The following is a 20,016-nucleotide window of genomic DNA, read 5'->3' as shown; positions in this document are numbered from 1 at the left end:
TTGAAATCAGCCCACCTGGTTTCTTAGTGATGTCTTCCATGGTGAAGATTGATGCAAAAAAATTATTCAACACATTTAGTGTACTTTAGAGATAGGGTGCAGAAACAGGCCCTTTGGCCCGCTGCATCTGTGCCGACCAACAATCACCCTGTTCGCTAGCACCATCCTTTACACGAAAGACAAATAACAATTGTACTGAAGCCAATTAACCTACGAATCTGTACGTCTTTGGAGGGTGTGAGGAAATCAGGACACCCGGAGAAAACCTACATGGAGAACGTTCAAACTCCGTACAGACAGCACCCGTAGACAGGATTGAACCCAGATCTCTGGTCCTGTAAGGTAGCAACTACCGCTGCACCACCATGCCGCCATCTGCCATTGTGTTTACCTCACTGGACTCCGTCTTTAGAAACCCCTCATTTACCTTAGCCATCCTCTTCCTATTTATACGTCCTTACATACTTTCACTGTTTTTATATTACATGCAAGTTTTCTCCCAAAATTAATTTTCTCCCTTCATAGGAATGTTTTACTCTCCTGTTGCTGGATCTTAAAATCTCCCCAGTCCTCTAGTCTACCTCTACCTCTTGCCAAGTTGTATACACATTGCATACAACTTAGAATTTCTGAATTAGTTATGGGAAGAGTGCCAGGAAAATCAAGGCTCAAATAGAGAAGTGTCTGCTCTCCAAATGCCAAACAATAAAGCATTTAGAAATGACAGTAATGCATTTTTATACAACAGAGAACATAGTAGTTTATTAGAGTGGAACATTGTCAGTCTCATTTGCCGTTACTTGTCACTGCAACGCATTAAATGAGGCATGGGCAAGATGTGTATGTAGGGACAAAATTATCCTTCACTGCTAAAAGTTGAATTTATTTTCTAATTATTTTGTGGTTGTTGCTGGACAGCAGAAATACTTAAATTATTGTCTTCTGTAACGTGTTATTTAATCTGAAGTAAATTTCAGGTAGTTTACATCAATATGCAAGACAGACTGAGAAACTAAGCATGAATAATATCCAGTATTAAATGAGGAACTATAATAGTAAGATTAAACGAGAACTTACCAGTTTGAAGTTTGATCTTGATTTTATGAGGAGTTACGATGAGCGATTACGTGAAGAAGGGCCGTCCGTCTGCGTGCGCGTCAATCTTCAAAGCAGCGGTGTTAAATCACAGATAAAAAGAAGACCTGAGAATAGTAAGATTGTGAAGAAACTAGAACTTCCATATGACTTTGATAGTATTAGGGTGGGAGCGGTGGGCACGTAATTGCTCATCGTAACTCCTCATAAAATCAAGATCAAACTTCAAACTGGTATGTTCTCGTTTAATCTTACTATTTTACTTCGGAGTCACGTGAGTGATTACGTGAAGATTTCAAAGCTCTGTGATTTCACGCCGGCTACGAATCCAGGCATCACACACTGAATGGATTGACCATGGATGAGAGTATTATTAAAGCATTCAGACATAACATAGTTAGTAAAGACACTGATGCTTTAAGTAAAGAAAAAAAGTTTTTAATAGTTTCCCCTCCGAACTGGGGGAAAACTAGGTAACAGAACTTAAGATGGCACGAGCAAATACCCCTGGTCCGGTTATGGGTTTGTTATGAAACCATTGGAACGTTCTTTCGATCACCCATCCTGCAACCGCTAGGATATCATCAAGGGGTACGTCCATCGTTCTTGCTGCTGACGTAGATGCAGCCTTGGTGGAGTGAGATTTAAAGATATGAGTGTTTACTCCCGCCACCACCATTACCTCCTTTAACCATCTGGAGATAGTTTGTGTTGACACCTTTCGGAGTGGTTTCTAGTGGCTGATCAGGACCGATTGTTCTGAGCCTCTGAGGTTCTCCGTAGCTCTCAGGTAGTGGTGTAAACATGTTACCACACACAATCGTTGGTCCTCTGGATATGCCAGGAACTGGATCTTCATCCCTGGCATTCCTGGCCTACTCTGTTTGATCAGGTCCTTAATAACGAATGTTATATTATTCGTATAGTTGGTCATGCAGTCCAGTCGTCGTTTTTGTAGTGTTTGGACTCTTTGGGCTGTTATTAGCGCCATCAGCATAACCACTTTTAGTGTTAGTTTTGACAATGATAAGGCCATCAGCGGTCCCCACTGACGAAGTAAGGTCAGTACCATGCTCACATCCCATGGGTCCGTGTACCTTGGCCTTGGGGGTATCGAATTGTAAATTCCCTTCATGAATTTTATTACGAAGGGGTGCGTTCCTATCGGCCCGTGCCCTGCCTCCAGTGTCAGATAGGAGGATAGTGCACTTCTGGCACCGTTGATTGCGCTATAACTTAATTTGTAGTCATAGTACAGGGTTGATAGGAACTCCAAGATTATCCGAATTGTGTTGTATGTTATATCATTGGCATGGCAGAAAGCTTCCCACTTCTTAATATTAGTGGCGTACTGTTTTTTTGTACTGTCCCTCCATGCCTTTGTGATGACATCCACAGTTCGTTCGGATAGTCCAATGCCTTGAAATGGCCTCCTCAGAATCTGCAAACCAACAAATTAATCCGGTCAAAAAGTGGATGGTTGCTCTTTGAAGCTGGGTTTACTATGAGATCTCTCCTTTTAGGTACAACCATTAATGGCTGGACTATGATCCCCAATATTTTCGGGAACTAGGCTTGTGTGGGCCAATCTGGTACTACTAAAATGCCTGTGGCTTTGGCTTGCTTGATTTTAGTCAAGCATCAGTTTATGAGGCAGAATGGTGGGAAAGCATACATAAACATTCCTCCCCAGTTTAGGGAGAAAGCATCCACTGCCTCTGCTCCTGGGTCCGGCTCCCAGGACACATATCTGGGTAACTGATGGTTTAATCTAGATGCAAACAGATCCAAGTCTGGTGCCAAATCATGTAGTTATCTCATTAAATTCCGTACGATTCAACATCCATTCTGTGTTATCATTAAACATTCGTGACCTTGCATCTGCCACCGTGTTATATCTTCCTGGTAGATACACTGCCGTGACCCAAATATCCCTCTCGATGCACCAGTGCCAAATGAGGTTTGATAATCTGTCACAGGATACAGATTTTACACCACCCATGTGATTGATATATGCCACCGCAGTAGTGTTATCAATCTGAATTTGAACATGCACATGTTGCATGTTGTTACAGAGAGACTTGAGCCCATATTGTGCCCCCAACAATTCTAGGTAATTGATTCCATATTGTTGGAGTATCGCAGACTCCTGCTCATTCCATCTGCCTCCACAGCTCCTGGCTGTGTTAGTGGCTCCCCATCCTAAACCGCTTGCGTCGGTTTGGAGAAACACTGATGGGCTTTCAAGCAAGATTTCTCTTGAGCTGAGTCTTATGTTTGGCATCCACCATTGTAGTTCAACAATGGCCTCAGCTGGTAACCGCATAGATTTGCCAAACTGGCCTGCATGTAATTTCAATGCTCGTTCCTTTGCCCGCTGTAAATGCTGGTAATGCAAAGGCCCGTAGCGTACTGCAGGAAAGGCAGCTACCAATTTGCCAATTACACTTGCTGTTTGTCTGATAGTTGGTTTCTATTTTTCTATCAGATCATTGCAGGCTTTCCTCAAATCTAGTTGTTTGCCCTTAGGCAGAGTCACCAACATGGTTACTGTGTTGATAGTAAATCCTAGGTAATCAATTACCTTGGTAGGTGTCAATTTTGATTTAACTGGATGGATTAGGAACCCAAGTCTTTCAAACAGGGTTTTGGTTGCTTTGACTGATGCTTCTGCCAATTCTTTGGTGACTCCAAAGATGAAAATGTCATCCAAATATGCCATGACTATGTGGTTCTGAGATCTTAGCAGCCCCAGAATTGGTTTCAGTAATTTGGTAAACAGTCTAGGGGCTGATGTCAACCCATTTGGCAGAGCCTTGTATTGCCATTATTGACCCATCCAGCTAAACTTCAAATATCTCCTATACTCTTTGTGAATAGACACCGAGTAGTATGCATCTTTGAGGTCGATGCATGCCATATAACCATTTTTGGAAATCAGCTGAGTTGCTGTTCCAAAATTGTCCATTTTAAAGTGTTTATATTGCACATATGTATTGAGTTCCGTAAGATCCAAAATGATGCGGACCCCTCCATCTTTTTTCTCTTTTGAGAATATATTGGATATAAATTGGTGAGGTTCTGTATATGACCTCTCAATAACATTATTGTCAGATAATGTTTCAATTTCTTTCTGTATATCCATAGTATCTTTTTGGGAGAAGACATGTGTGCGAATATTGGAATGTGTTGGGGGTGATGATGAATTCAAATTGAACTTAATTTTGAATCCTTCTATACTGTGCAGTACAAATGGATCCTTAGTAACCCAACACCATTCTCTTAAGAAATATTTTAACCTTCCTCCCACCTGTAAGTGAGGTTCGTCTGGAATGTTCCCTAAGGAACTGGTTTGATTAACCTCTGTTGTTACTGGCGGTGTGCGCGCTGGTTTTCGTCTGCGAGGTTTAGGGAGCTGAGCTGGTGGTTGCTCTCTCCTCATCCTCGCTGTCGGCCTGCTGGGGTCTGCCCCTAAAAAAGACCTTGACTCAGGTGTGGATCTTCCTCCGGTGCCTGGCTCTCTAGGTGTGAAACGGCGAGAGGTGTAGGGATGGAATCTTGTTGATGGACCCCTAGGTGTAGCCTGACCTTTGGTTATGAGACGCATGGTTTTTGCCTCGTCATCCAGGTCCCGTATCTGTCTCGGCAGGTCTTCCCCGAACAGGTAGTTGGCGGGCTGGATGTTGCTAGCTTTACAAAGAGCTGCGAACTTCAAATTTATTGCTGGTTTAATTGCATCCTTCCGAATGCAGTTTATCTTGAAGCAGGCATTGCATAGTAGCGCCATGGTATCTTGTTCCCGGTCAGTGAGGCGGCCTCCTTCCACACCTCCTGCAAATGAAGTAATCCCAGACCCCAGCAGGTTTAGTACTTTTTGGAACTTTAGTTCTTGGTTCCTGATGATAGGGCCAATTTGCCCCCAGATTACATGGTTCACTGCTTGAACCTTGAGGGAAGCACAGTTAGATGGTGGGGGGTACCTGTTCATGGTTTCGTCCATGACGAGTTCTTTGAGTTGGTGAGATGCCAAATAATGTATGTTACTTACCAGATCTTCATCCAAGGGAGCACCCAGTGATGTGGTAATAGCAAACTTGGATGATTGTAGAGGTACTTCCTCCATTCTCCCCTGGGAATGTTCCCCCCGTGCTTCCATATTCTGATTCCGGGCAGTCCCTGTATGTACTTCCCCCTTCCATGGTCTGTAGAAGGGACTTGTGCTGATATCGCTCCCTTCTCTGGAGCTTATCATTGTGGAGCAACTTATCCACAAGTCGTCCTCAGACGCTTCCCGTTGAGGGAGGGTATCCCTCTTCCCCGGACTCATCCGAATCTACGGGTCTGGCAGACGTATGGGTGGCTTTACGCCCCACCGGGACCACCACGGTGCTTTCCTCCTGCACCAAGTCTGCTGCTGCCGGTTCTGCTGCCGGCGGCAATGTCGGCGAAAACGACTGCCGCCCGTTACCGGGAATGCTGTGATCTTCGGCAGCTGGTTTCCCCGCGGACCGTCTCTTCGACATTTTTGTGCTCTGAAAAACAAATATTTTTTTCCCTAGCTTGAACAGAAAGCGCAAGGGAAGTAGTTCAGCTTCTCTTACCTGCCGCCTTTTTTAAAACCCAATGGCTAGGAGGACACAGTGCCGCTCCAGTCCGTTGCGCGCGTTGCGTTCAGACGTAATGACGCGCACGCAGACGGACGGCCCTTTTTCACGTAGTCACTCACGTGACTCCGAAGTAAAATCTATCATATCCTATTGATATACCCTTCCATAAAAGTAGACAACATTCATGGGAGCATGATATAATCTTTAACATTAATTAAAGCAAAATAATGTGCTGTAAATTTTACCATTAATTAGAACAAATTATGAGGTGATTGGCCAATTTTGATGATGACATTGTGTATTTTTAGCTTGTTATATCTTGACATGAAGAAGGTGGAAGTAAAGTTTCATCTTTTATGGTTTATTTATTTCCTTGAAGCCTGCTTCATGCACAAGGCTGCAAACACAGGCCTTAATGGTGTCCATCTAAATGGTGTCTGCCAAGGAATAAAAAAAGTGTAGACAGGAACTGCAGATGCTTGTTTATACCGAAGATAGACACAAAGTGGACCCACCTAAGACATCCTACTAGTTACACTCTTTGCATCCTTGTATCCCTTTATTATCACCTTTTCCCCAGCTACTATTGTCTCCACCCTTCCTTGGTCAACTGTTGTCGCCCCTGCTTTGTTCTGGCCTTTTCCTACCTCTAGTTCCCTCCCCTCTACTGTCAGTCTGAAGAAGTGTCTGGAGCCGTAACGTCACCCAACCTTTTTCTCCAGAGACGCTGCCTGACGCTCCAAGTTACTCTAGCACTTTGTGTCTATCTAAGGAATGAATAATGCTATTCCTCCCAAAACCATCATAACCCAAGCTCTGTGCATATGTTATAACATAGCACCATAGAAACATAGAAAATAGGTGCAGCAGTAGACCATTCAACCCTTCGAGCCAGCACCATCATTCAATATGATCATGGCTGATCATCAAAAATCAGTACCCCCTTCCTGCTTTTTCCCCATATCCCTTGATTCCGTTAGCCCCAAGAGTTAAATCTAACTATCTTAAAAATATCCAGTGAATTGGCTTCCAATGCCATCTGTGGCAGAGAATTCCACAAGTTCACAACTCTCTGGGTAACATGCATCATATGTGTTGCTAAATAACTGTCACAGGTGCTATGTTTGCTTCCCATGGAGTTGGCAGCATCATTTGGTTGCATTATCCCATGCAGAGCAGTGTTAGTGCAAGAACTTTAAAGGGAAAGACAGGCCAAAAACAATCTCATGAAAAATAGATTTCTCCCAATATTTGGTGTGCTTTAAATCATTAAGAACCAACAAAACAGCAAGAGAAAATGGGGAAGCCTAGTAATTAGGCTCAGAATCAGGTATCCAGTAGTAGCAACTCAACATTGACCTATACTAACACTGATCTTGGAGTATAAGTTGAGAGAAATGTTGAACTGGATTAGGTCAATGGTCTGGTTTAAGTGCTCCACCAAATGGAAGGATTTTCAGCAGAATACTGCCCCATTCCATTTTCTTTCGCTTCCCATCCCTTACTCTTCATTATTCAGGAAGACACTACAGACCCAGCAAATGACAAATGTTCTTCAAGACATGCATCTCTGCCATTGTTTGATATCTTTATTCAAGATTTTCAAAGTAAAATCACTTTAAAAATGTTATTTCATTATCTTCAGCACGTGTGCAACTTGGCATTGCCTGCAGTATTAATTATATTAACCATTTCTATGGCCACACAAAGTAATTTAGCATTCATGGTTTTAGATAATAAAACTGAGAAGAAAAACTTACAGCAATTTGACACAAAGAATAAATAAATTAAAGTTTCACTTGAAAAGCACAGGAATCATTTGCATTAACATTTTCTTGTAATAGATTGATGTTTGAGGCCATTGTGAAAATAGATCTGCATCACTATTGGATGGTTAGTGCTCGTTTCTTTGCTTATTGAGGGTAAAGATTCAGCTGAAGGGTCAGAAATTACTTCCACAGAATAGACAAAGAATATGAGTTGGTTTCCCATGGTGTTGCAGACAGAGAATACACAATAAGTGTAGTCTTAATGTCATGTGAGGTTAGAGGTTCAAGATATAATTGCACCAGAGATGCAGGCATGAGATTCTGAATAAGATATTTCTCTGCAGAGGTTAAGAAGCTAGGAGGTGCAAAGTGAGCCAACACTTCTGGGACTGTATAATGACAGCGCACGATTATACTAACAGTCTCAATTATAAAGTCGACGGTGGTGTTTAGAATGGTGAAACTGAAACCAGGGCATGACAAAGTTACAACAATGTAAATAGTGTGTATTTTTTAATAGGAGGATTTGTACATTTGCTTATAAGAAGTGGTGCACATTTCTGACTGGAAGTGTTTTGTTTGACATATTAATGGAACAGAAATAACAGAACCTAGAATTAGAAATTAATCTATTATTGTTGCACTGAATGATGGCTGATTTCAATGTCAACACCCGATTGGGTCCCTGACAAAAATGAAACATATGTAGTTGGCCAACATCCAATTAGAAAATGCTTAAATGTGGTTTATACCCAGAAATGAGAACTAAAATGCATCCCAGGGTAAGGATCAACGCCAATCTTCTGCCAAGATCACCCAAAACTTGGTGCTGGAGAACAAAAGCAGGATAGGCATTGCAAGCAAACAGCAGGCAGAGGCTACAGTAGTCTTCTCCCAGGTCGGTAACCTCACACAAGGTATGTTGAGGAGATCTGTGCCCCATTTTGCACACTTGGAAAATGGGGAGCCTCACAGAGAATGTACTTTATAAAGCACTACCGAGCCAGAAGATGAGGCTATAGACACTGAACTGGAACACACACTTATACCTTCATCATCCTGCTACATTTGATCCTACTGCTCCTGAGCCTCAAACACAATGGCATAACATAATTTTGATTCCATTTCTGAAGCAGTTACCCCATTTCCTAGTAAATACTCATCCACTGGAAGATTGGAGGGGATACTTTTTGTTACCGTTCACCTAAACATCAAAGTTACCTCCCAAACACATTCTCCACACATGCTGATGTTATGAATTTGCCCAGCATCCATTAATTATTTCCTTGCAGAAATTGGATCAAAAGCTGGAGATTTGCTGCCTTTGTAATTGAATCATAGTTCATTAGGAGTTATATCAAGCTTACCTATGTAATTTAATAATATCTCTGCAAGATTACCATTTTTACATTTTAAAAAATCAATCACTTTAATCCTTATCTATATAAAAGTTATGGCCATCAGCTCTTATTACAGATCAAGGCTAACTTAAACTGATAACAGCCTAGTAACTGCTACTAATTGCGGGAGCTTTCGATCAGCCATGGATGGGGAACAGCCTGGGCTGCTACAGTTTCATGGGGGGTCTTAAAGGGAGTACGCATAATGACAATTCCTTAAAACAAAATAGTATTAATTTTATGTTTTCTTCATTGTGACTTCTAATTTGTGTTAGTTTTACACATAGCACCAATTTGGCATAGTAAGTATGTCAAAACATGATTTCTAGGCAATAATTACTTCCAAAATGTGTCATATTTTCCATGTTTATATTACCATTATACAAGCCTATTCATCTATTTACAAAAACAGTTTTCACATAATAATGACCATATTCTACAGTGTGGGCAGTGGACAGGTGCTATAGACCTGCACGGGAAGGTAGACGCTCCCGCCCCCATGAGTCTCGGGCAGATGGGGCTCATCAGCCTGGGAAGGCAGTCCATCTAGGAGGGGGAAAACTCTAATTTAAAACCTTCACTGCCTTGTGGCCATATCCAGTCATGGAAAAGGCTCCTGGAGTAAACTTAAGGAGTCGGAACCCTAAGGCAGTTTGTCGTAGTCTACAACCTCGCTCTGGCAGCTCCTGCGACGGAGCTGTTGCCAAACTGTAACGGCCCTGCTGTTCCTTTGGATCGATCAGTGAAGTGGAGAGGGGGGACGTGCAGTATGGGCAACAGTCTGTCCTCCATATGACATTGCCCAGGCTTGCATCCGACCACACATCACCTCCAAACTAGGATGCATCACCCATGGTCAGTCATGACCGAGGGGGTCCTACTTACTTTTTCTGCAATCACCTTGCAGTGCTTTCACTCATGGTGAGTATATAAAGTGCCTCCTTTATTTTGTTTAGAGATATAACAAGGAAACAGGTACTTCAGCCCACCGAGTCCATCACGACCATCGATCACCCGTTCACAATGGTTCTATGTTATTCTACTGTCGTATCCACTCCCTACACACACTCAAAGGAGAATTTTCAGAGTCCAATTAACCAACACATCCACACGTCTTTGGGATGTGGGAGGAAGCCCGAGCACCCAGAGTAAACCCACATGTTCACAGGAAGAACATGCAAACTCCCCACAAACAGCACCAGAAGTTTCTGAAAGCAGCCACCTTCCGGGTCAGTCCCCATCTACAGTATATTGGAGATTTCTCATGTGAACTTGTCTCAACAAGGAACCAATTGTCTCGAACCAGGGTCTCTGGCGTTGTGAGGCAGCATCTCTACAGCGCTAAGTTCACATGAGTCAAGTTCGCATGAGAAATCTCCAAGGTAGATGGGGACTTTTATAAAATTAAAGTCAATAGAACACAATGATTTTTTAAAAGTATTGTAAAAGTATTGTAAAGAGAACAACATTTGTGATCAGTGATGAAACAATATCAATTACTACTGACCTTGGAAGGTGGCTGCATTCAGAAACTTAATGGACTTTGTAACGTGAATTTTTTTGTTATCAATGTCTGATACAATTAGGTGCATGTTCAATGGGTATCCAATACCAGCAAAGGCATCAAGATAGCTAAACAGCCATTTATTTGTAAGTATTCTTACAGATAGCACACCTGGACAAGCAGAGAGCCAAGTAAAGACAACTTTTGCAAGGTGAAGGTTTAGCTACAATTTCAAATATGTTGGATCTTTTTGACATATTTAGTGAGGGAATTATAATATATTCATTTTGTAGATCCAGATGATATACCAAGTAGTAATCTTGGGTTAATAAGCAATAATAAATCCTGAAATGTTCAGATGATAATGTTGTGGTCTAACTAGTCTGTAAGTAACATGAGGTAAAGTCAGTTTTGGCAACATTTCTTGCCAGGGTGATGAAAGTTGCAGAATCTCTCAATGAGCATAGAATTTCCACCCGAAATCATACACCAACCTGTCCCAAGATCACTGTGACTATTTAGACATCCTAGGTCTTCCTCCATATGGGTGGCATAGCATTGTTGACACAGGACTTCAATGTTTCATGTATTTCTTAAGTCAAGTCGAGATCATTGTATATTGAGGTGCACACTTACGTTGAAGTGCAGGTATAATGAAAATCAGCGTGCACCTAAACTCAAGACAACTCACAAAACATTATTTATATATTAAGTGTTCCTAAATTCCATGAATTCTGCAAGACAGTAAAAGTAAAAGATAGAGCAAATAACGAGACATGAGTGCAAAGGACAGTGAGAAAAACAAGTCCATGGTAATGGAAGAGGTAGTCCGCAGTGTTCTGTCTCAATGTAGGATCCGTGTTGTGCAGGTTGGATCAAGAGCGTGAAAGTTGCAGCTCCTGAACGTAATGTGTGCAACCTCCTTCGTGGCTATTGTAGCTCCTGCCCAATGTTGGCAAAAAGAAGAAGGCTTGAATGGTGGGGATACTCAATGATAGACGTTGCCTTCTTGAGGCTGCCCCCCCCCCCCCCCCCATGATGATGGTGGGGAGGGCTGTGCCCATAATGGACTGGGTTGAGTCTACCACTCTCTGCAGGCTGTTACATTCACTGTGTGTTGAAATTATCTTTGCAGGCCAATGTGCAACCAGTCAGGAACCTTTCTACAGTGCGTCTGCAGAAATCTGTTTGAGTATTCAATGACATGACCAATCTCTTTAAAGTTCTCAGAGAGTAGATATACCCTCACTCCTTCTTTATGGGGGGGTTTTCATCATCCTTTGGGTAGAATATCTTAGCCGTCACCATCTCATTTTCAACTCATTAAAACGTTCCTTTCATCTTTCGTCGGTCAACATTTTAGTTGCCTGCACACCCACTTCACCCAGAAGCTAATACAGCTATTGGCAGTCTGGATTACATGATTTGCAAGTGGATTATTATATTAATTTGCCTTCAGAAGTAATAAAAGTTTAACAAATTACTGTTAAAGAAGTTAAAGAAGAAACCTGGGTTTGATCTCGACTGTCTGGAGTTTGTACATTCTCCCCACTTTCTCAGAGATCTTCGGTTTCTTCCCACATTCCAAAGATGTAGAGGATTGTAGGTTAATTGGCTTGGTATAAATGTAAATTGTCCTAGTGTCTGTAGGGTAATGTTAATGTGCAGGGATTGCAGGTCGGGGTGGACTCGGTGGGCCGAAGGGCCTGTTTCCATGCTATATCACTCAACTAAAGATACAATTGTAAAAGAGATATTTGAAAATATAAACAATCTCTTGCATGAATATCGTTAAATCCGTTTCATATTAATAGAAAATTAAAACAAAGTTAGAACTGGGACTATCTGTCTCCTTGATAGTGAAGTAACTAAAAAGATTTTGAGCTGTCATGCAGGAAGCTTGCTGAAAATTATTTCAATAATCCAAGGCCAAGCGAGAGGTTCTTTGAGCTGGTGTAAAAGTGTCAATATGGCAATGTATAGACTGTGGAAAGAAAATAACGTTTGGTAAGCATATTGTTATCACATGAAATATGATGTGCATGGTTACATACAGAAGGAATACATAAATTAGAAAATATGAAGAGATATCAATTGTCAATGTTTCTGTACATAGACCAGTTGGTGTAAAGTATACTGCCACTCATCCCCTGGCAATAAATGAGCGAACGAGGAAGTAGACAGTTGTTGGACTGAAGATAATTTGCACACAGTTCTTGCAGGCTTCCCAGAATGAACGGCGTTTCATTTTCAAGCATTGCCATCCTTTAAACAGATGAACACAAAAATCAAGCTAAAAACATACACTCTGAAGAAATTTATTGCAGTCCATTGCCTATTGCACCCTACTCAAACATGGATATGATGAGCTGTAACTTTCAGGGTTTTATCACACATAGAACTTTCAAAGCTTGACATTGTAAAATAACAGAAACGGTGATTCCTATTACTAATCGAGCTTATTTGGTATTTTTTCACTACCGTTCTCTTTTTCAAATAGATTGGTAATATATTTTTTTTTATGTGGAAGGAGAAGTGCCAAAAGGCTTTTGAGCCATTATGGGTTTTTAGTCACATGGTGCGTAAAGCTTTAAGGCATGCACTAGAGCCTTAAATCACGCCAGTGACAGCTATAATTTATCAACCACAGCTTGACTGGAACTGCCACATACTGACCTTCCACTAATACACTGAGTCCTGCAGAATGAACTGGTATTGAGAAAGTAACATCAAACCAGCATCGGGAAAGAATATTTCTCATTTTATGTTAAGCTCATTAAAGACGAATCCAACCCAATTTATGCATATAATTGCTTTATTAATCTTCATACTAAATCTAGAATGCTGATATCCAATTCGAAATAAATTAAAATTTGGTCAAGTTCTTTCCATGCTGATATATTTTCCTCCACACAACAAGAGCATATTTCTGCCAGTGTAGGCATTGGCTACAACTTCCCTTGCCTGTTTGAGTCTATTGTAGATTTAAATTAGTTGGCTCATTTTGCCTGTTTGCTAATCCCTTATGCCCGATGGAAAGAAAGGAAGTCTTAAATCACACCTGGATTGACTGCAGGATGTCCCAAAGGCAGTTCAGATAATTAACTACTTTTGAAGTGTAGTCACCTCTGTCACGATGGATACATGACTACAGTATACACACAGCAAGCTCCCACAAGCAGCACCAGATTACTTGTTTGTGATAGAACAAAATAAAACGCAAGCCAAAATATTAGAGATATTTTAGATTCACCATCAGTCAGTGAGACATATAAACACAAGCACACCTTTTGGTCCATGGAGTCCCTCTGACCATCAGCCATCCAATTGCATTCATTCTACATTGTTAGACATAAAATGCTGGAGTAACTCAGTGGGTCAGTCAGAATCTCTGGAGAAAATGATGTTTTGGGTCAGGACCCTTCTTCAGACTGTTTACAGGGGGGAGTGGGAAAAAAAACTAGGAGAGATGAGGGGCCCGGACAAATCATGGTCTTAAGAATCATCACCTATTCCTTTTCTCCAGAGATGCTGTCTGACCCGTTGAGTCACTCCAGCTTTTTGTGTCTATCTTCGGTTTAAAACAGCATCTGCAGTTCCTTCCTACTTATGGTCAGCTACAGATCACCTCAGGTGAGGGGGTTCCCTGATAGGCAGATTGTTGGATAGAAGCAAATTTGATCCCAAAAGTTGCAAAGTGTAAAGCTTGTTGAAGGGTATTTGGTGGGGAGCTTTTTAGGGAGGGGGGGGGGGGGGGGGGGGGGGGGGAGAAAGTGGTGCAAGATCAGCCAAGGTTTAGGTTGAAGGGGGGGGGGGGGGGAGTGTGAGAAGATAATGGTGGCGTGTTGGGGCAAAAGGGGAAAGGGAGGGGGAAGGGAAATGTTTGTAGCGGTTACCTAAAATTGGAGAATTACAATGTTCATACCAATGGGTTATAAGGTAACCAAGAGGAGTATAAGGCGCTGTTTCTCCAGTTTGCACATGGTCTCTCTCTGGCTGAGTTAAGGCTGTTTTTTGTATTTTCCCCACATTCTCATCAACTCAGATTCCACCATTAACCTACACGGTAGGGACAATTTACAATGGCCAAATAATCTACCAACCCACACATCTTTGACACATGGGAGGAAACCAGAGGATCCGCAAAACGCAACACAGACAGGACCCAAGGTTAAAATTAAACCGGGGTCTCTGGCACTTTGAGGCAATGCCTCTAACAGCTGCAGCATTGTGACATTTTAAAAGTACAAATGGATTTCTTAATTATCCATGCGGAGCTAGGACAAGTTTTACATCCCATCTAAATGACTGTACCTCTGACTGTGCAGCAATCCCTTAGAACTACACAGTCATGAGAATTTACATTAACCATTCAAGTCTGAAGCAGTACTTGAATCTACGACCTTCTGATATGAAAGAAACTAATCATATAATAGAACATGGTAAATGGAAAGGGAACATGAAAAGTATGGCACGGGAACTAAACCTTTGGTCCCCGATGTCTGTGCCAAAAACGATGCCAAGATCGAAGAAGGGTCTCGACCAGAAACATCATCCATTCCTTCTCTCCAGAAATGCAGCCTGTCCCACTGAGTTACTCCAGCTTTTTGTGTTTGCCAAGATAAACTAATCTCTGCCTGCACATGATCCATTTCCCCCATTCCCTGCATATCCATGTGCCTAACTAAAAGCCTCTTAAATGCCAATCGTCAAAATGTTTTATATAATTACAGAAATATGAGCCATTCTGTCTGTTTGTGATATATATATATATATATATCTCCGATGATCATAAGTTAAAATATTTGAGTAAAATTATGAACACGATAGACCATAATTACTGTCCTGTTTCTTGTTTGCCATCATTTAGATAAAGATAAATGACAACGGGCAATAAGAAGCTGTAGATTATTTTATTAATTTATTATGATAAATGTTTAGATAATTACCAAGTCAAGTGATAATGTTTTTTACAATTAAAAGTGAACATTTTTGAACAATTTGTATCCTCCTGATTGAAGAATCTAAATTGCCCAATGATACAATAAAGATCATCAATTGCTGAATTAAGTTAACTACAAACTCATAATAGGTTCAGATGAAGCATTGTTGAATTTTAGATGCTAACTCTAATGGTTATAAGGCCCAATTACAGTGAGATTAATTTTCACTTTATCAATAAATGTGTTTTAGAGCTAACTGAACTTGGTTTTTGATCGTATGGTTGGTCAAATTTCAAGTTCAAATATAAAATTGATTTGAATGCCAGAAATAGCTAGAAAGATTCCAGGTCTATTCAAAGATAGACACAAAATGCTGGAATAACTTAACGGGACAGACAGCATCTTTGAAGCGAAGGAATGGGTCACGTTTTGGGTTGAGACCCATCTTCAGACAGAAGGGTCTCGACCAGAAACGTCACCCATTTCTTCTCTCCAGAGATGCTGCCTGTCCCACTGAGTTACTCCAGCATTTTGTATCTATCGTTAGTTTAAACCAGCATCTACAGTTCCTTCATACACACCAGGTCTATTCAATATGAATTGCATAGTTTAGATAATGCTTTCCTTTAACAGGACAAAAGAATAAGCAGAATGAAAAATAATGGCAGGGGACTCTTTGCAACTTGCAAGGAGACTATTAAGTATCAAATAGTAATCATTTACGTGTTTGCTGTAATCTCTGGCTTCTTTTTAAGTGAATCTGCAAGATACTGACATTGAGGTTGCCTTTGGCAGGTTTGCGCAGTTTCAGGATCCTGCCGGATGGCTGACCATCAATCCCACAAATGGCACCGTTACCACCAGAGCTACACTGGACCGGGAATCTCCCTTTGCGCACGACAGTCAATACACAGCGTTATTTCTTGCAACTGACAATGGTACGTAGATGTAATTTCTTCTTTGAATGATCATGTCATACAAAAGGTCTACTGTTAATTTCAATTGTAACTTGAATGATCAAAGGACCTGGAGTTCAGAAGAATGAGGGGGAGGGGTGGGGGAAACCTCATTGAAACATACAGAATAGTGAAAGGATTGGATAGAGTGGATGTGGAGAGGATGTTTCTGCTAGTGGGGGAGTCTAGCACTAGAGGTCATAGCCTCAGAATTAAAGGCCTTTTTTTAGGAAGGAGATGTGAAATGTCTTTAGTCCGAGGGTGGTTAATCTGTGGAATTCTTTGCCACAGAAGGTTGGGGAGGTCGGGTCAGTGGATATTTTTAAGGCAGAGATAAATAGATTCTTGATTAGTATGGGTGTCAGGGGTAATGGGGAGAAGGCAGAAGAATGGGGTTAGGAGGGAGAGATAGATCAGCCATGAATGAATGGTGGAGTAGACTTGATAGGCCGAATGGCCTAATTATACTCCTATCACACAATCTTATGACCTTATGACCCATTTGATAAACTTTTGTCAAGCTCAGGGAACTTTTTACAAAGTTTCTGAAAATTTGATCCCTCCAATTTCACTCATCAACCTGCTGGTTGGTTCTCACTGATGAGTTAAACAAGCTGGACTAACGTAGATGTAAATGAGAAACAAAAAGTGCTGGAGTAAACCACTATCTACAGTTCCTTGTGTTTCAGTGTGGATGAAGTATTGTTTGGAATGAGTGAACTCACAAGGCAACACATTCCATAAAGGACACAATTGCTGGAGTAACTCAGCAGGTCAGGCATCATCTGCGGAGAACATGGATGGGTGGCGTTTCATGTTGGGACTCTTTTCGCAAACTTTGAGCCTAAAGAAGCGCCAAAAAAATCATGGCCTCCAGAGATGCCGCCTGAGCTGCTGAGTCTCCCCAGCGCTTTGTGTCCTTTGGTGCAAACCAGCATCTGTTGTTCCTTGTTTCTACAATTTAGCAGCATTTCATTCACCTTTTCATAATCAAGTGGAAAGCACCATCACTGTTCCACAAAAGGTGGACCTAACTCTGATTTGATCTTAAAGTTTATTTTGCTCTTACAGCTGAGCTATTCAATGTCTAAAAGTTTATTTCTGCTCTCATTATACTGGGTGCTGTTTATTTTGAATCTTGGAAGCTTGGGATTTTATAACGTGCATTTCTTGGGCTGCAAAATATCTCCTCATTCTGGTAGCAGGTTTGTCAAGTTTTCCATGTGAAGCCAGTCTGCTAATTGGATCAGGAAACAAGGTTTGACTGTAATATACTAGGACCTGAGCCATGAGTGTAACTGATAGCTTCCGTGAATGGAATGTAAGAGATGTAATGCTGAGGCTCTATAAGGCGCTGGTCAGGCCGCATTTGGAGTACGTGAGCAAATTTGGGACCCTTATCTGAGGAAGGATGTGCTGGCTCTGGAGAGGGTCCAGAGGAGGTTTACAACAATGATTCCATATGATGAGCACTTGACAGCACTGGGCCTCGACTCGTTGGGGTTTAGAAGGTTGAGGGGGAAAACCTCATTGAAACTACATAATGGGACGACAGAGTGGATGCGCAATGGGCTAAGTGTTCGGCTGAAAGGAGGCGACCGGAACGGTAGCCGGTTCGAACCCAGTGGATATTTTTTGGAGTGCATACTGTCAGGTTGTGTCCTTGGGGCAAGACACTTCACCCAGTCCTTTGCCTGTGTGTCAAAATGTAATTGTAATTATGTGAAGCACTTTGGGGTCAATGCAAGTTGACTAAAAATGTGCTATATAAATAAGATTATATATATGAAGATATATTATATAATAATGAAAGACAAAGATAGAGTGGATGTGGAAAGGATGTTTCCACTGGTGGGAGAGATCAGACTCGTTTAGAAAGGAGGTGAGGAGGAACGTCTTTAGTCAGAGGGTAGTTAATCTGTGGAGACCAAGTCAGTGGATATTTTTAAGGCAGAGATAGACAAATTCCTTGATCAAAACAGGTGTCAAGAGTTATGGGGAGAAGGCAGGAAAATGGAATTAGGTGGCAGTGATCAGCCATGATTGAATGGCAGAATAGATTCAAGGGGCCAAATGGCCTAATTCTACTCTGATAACTTGTGAACTTGCAAATCCAAAGAAAAGCAGCAACTGACACTAAAGCAACCAAGCACTTGCGGCTTAAGGGACAATCGATATTTAAATGTTTCTAAAACCGCAAGTTGTTGTACCTGTTAAAAATTAGTCACCAGTTCTGTGTATTTGCCATTTTATCAGGGCTTTATACTGAACAAATATTGCCGGATTTGTACACTGGTCTTTAAGATAATGCTGGCTGACCAAATTGCAGACATACACTGTACTTACTTTGTTTCTAATGAGCCTGAATGTTATGCTTGAGCTTCTGTTTGCCCAACTCATTTTCCATTTCCATTTCCATTCTCCCTCATACATATATTGCTCTGTTCACTGAAGACCCTGAGGCAAGTTTAATAATCACAACAAGGGAGAGTCTCGTTTCAGTTTATGGGATTCATTTAATAGACAATAGACAATAGGTGCAGGAGTAGACCATTCGGCCCTTCGAGGCAGCACTGCCATTCAATGTGATCATGGCTGATCATTCCAAATCAGTACCCCGTTCCTGCCTTCTCCCCATATTCCTTGACTCCGCTAACTTGAAGAGCCCTATCTAGCTCTGTCTTGAAAGTATCCAGAGAACCGGCCTCCACCACCCTCTGAGGCTGAGAATTCCACAGACTCACCACTCTGTGAGAAAAAGTGTTTCCTCGTCTCCGTTCTAAATGGCTTATTCCTTATTCTTAAACTGTGGCCCCTGGTTCTCATCAGGAACATGTTTACTTCCTCTAGCGTGTCCAAACCCTTAACAATCTTATATATTTCAATAAGATCCCCTCTCATCCTTCTAAACTCCAGAGTGTATGAGCCCAGCCGCTCCATTCTCTCAGCATATGACAGTTCCGCCATCCCAGGGATTAACCTTGTAAACCTACGCTGCATTCCCTCAATAGCAAGAATGTCCTTGCTCGAATTAGGGGACCAAAACTGCACACAATACTCCAGGTGTGGTCTCACTAGGGCCCTGTACAACTGCAGAAGGACCTATTTGCTCCTATACTCGACTCCTCTTGTTATAAAGGCCAACATGCCATTCGCTTTCTTCACTGCTTGCTGTACCTGCATGTTTACTTTCATAGACTGATGAACAAGGACCCCCAGATCCTGGTGTGCTTCCCCTTTTCCCAACTTGATGCCATTTAGATAGTAATCTGCCTTCCTGTTTTTGATACCAAAGTGGATAACCTCACATTTATCCACATTAAACTTCATCTGCCATGCATCTGCCCACTCCCCCAACCTGTCCAAGTCACCCTGCATTCTCATAGCATCGTCCTCACAGTTCGCATTGCCACCCAGCTTTAATGATACAATGAACGATTCAATCTACTTTGGGGCAGCACAGTAGTATAACAGTAGAGTTGCTGCCTTACAGTGTTAGAGACCCAGATGGTTTGTACCACCTCTCCTAACAGCTAATATCCTGTTGAATAACAACATTTTGGTAAATTTATTTTGCACCGCTCCAAATCATACACATCCTTCCTCTAATGAGATGACCAGAATTACACACAATACTCCAAATGCAGGTTAACCAAAGCTTTATAGCTGCAAAATGACTTTCTTATTTTCTTATACTCAATGCTTGACTAATGAAGGCAAACATATCCTATGCGTTCTAAAC

At 41.6% G+C, this 20,016-nt stretch overlaps 1 protein-coding gene across 1 annotated transcript in view; it reads left to right on the top strand.

Moving 5' to 3' along the window:
* The window catches only part of cdh13 (cadherin 13, H-cadherin (heart)), a 958,412-nt gene that overhangs the window by 899,777 nt on the left and 38,619 nt on the right, over nt 1–20,016 (top strand). Inside the window, exon 11 of the mRNA XM_055648933.1 lies at nt 16,114–16,256. Coding sequence (XP_055504908.1) covers nt 16,114–16,256 — 143 coding nt within the window. The remainder of the gene's footprint in view (nt 1–16,113; nt 16,257–20,016) is intronic.

Source organism: Leucoraja erinacea, chromosome 17, assembly GCF_028641065.1.
Source record: "Leucoraja erinacea ecotype New England chromosome 17, Leri_hhj_1, whole genome shotgun sequence".
Classification (NCBI taxonomy): domain Eukaryota; kingdom Metazoa; phylum Chordata; class Chondrichthyes; order Rajiformes; family Rajidae; genus Leucoraja; species Leucoraja erinaceus.
This window is presented reverse-complemented; position numbering and strand designations above follow the sequence as displayed.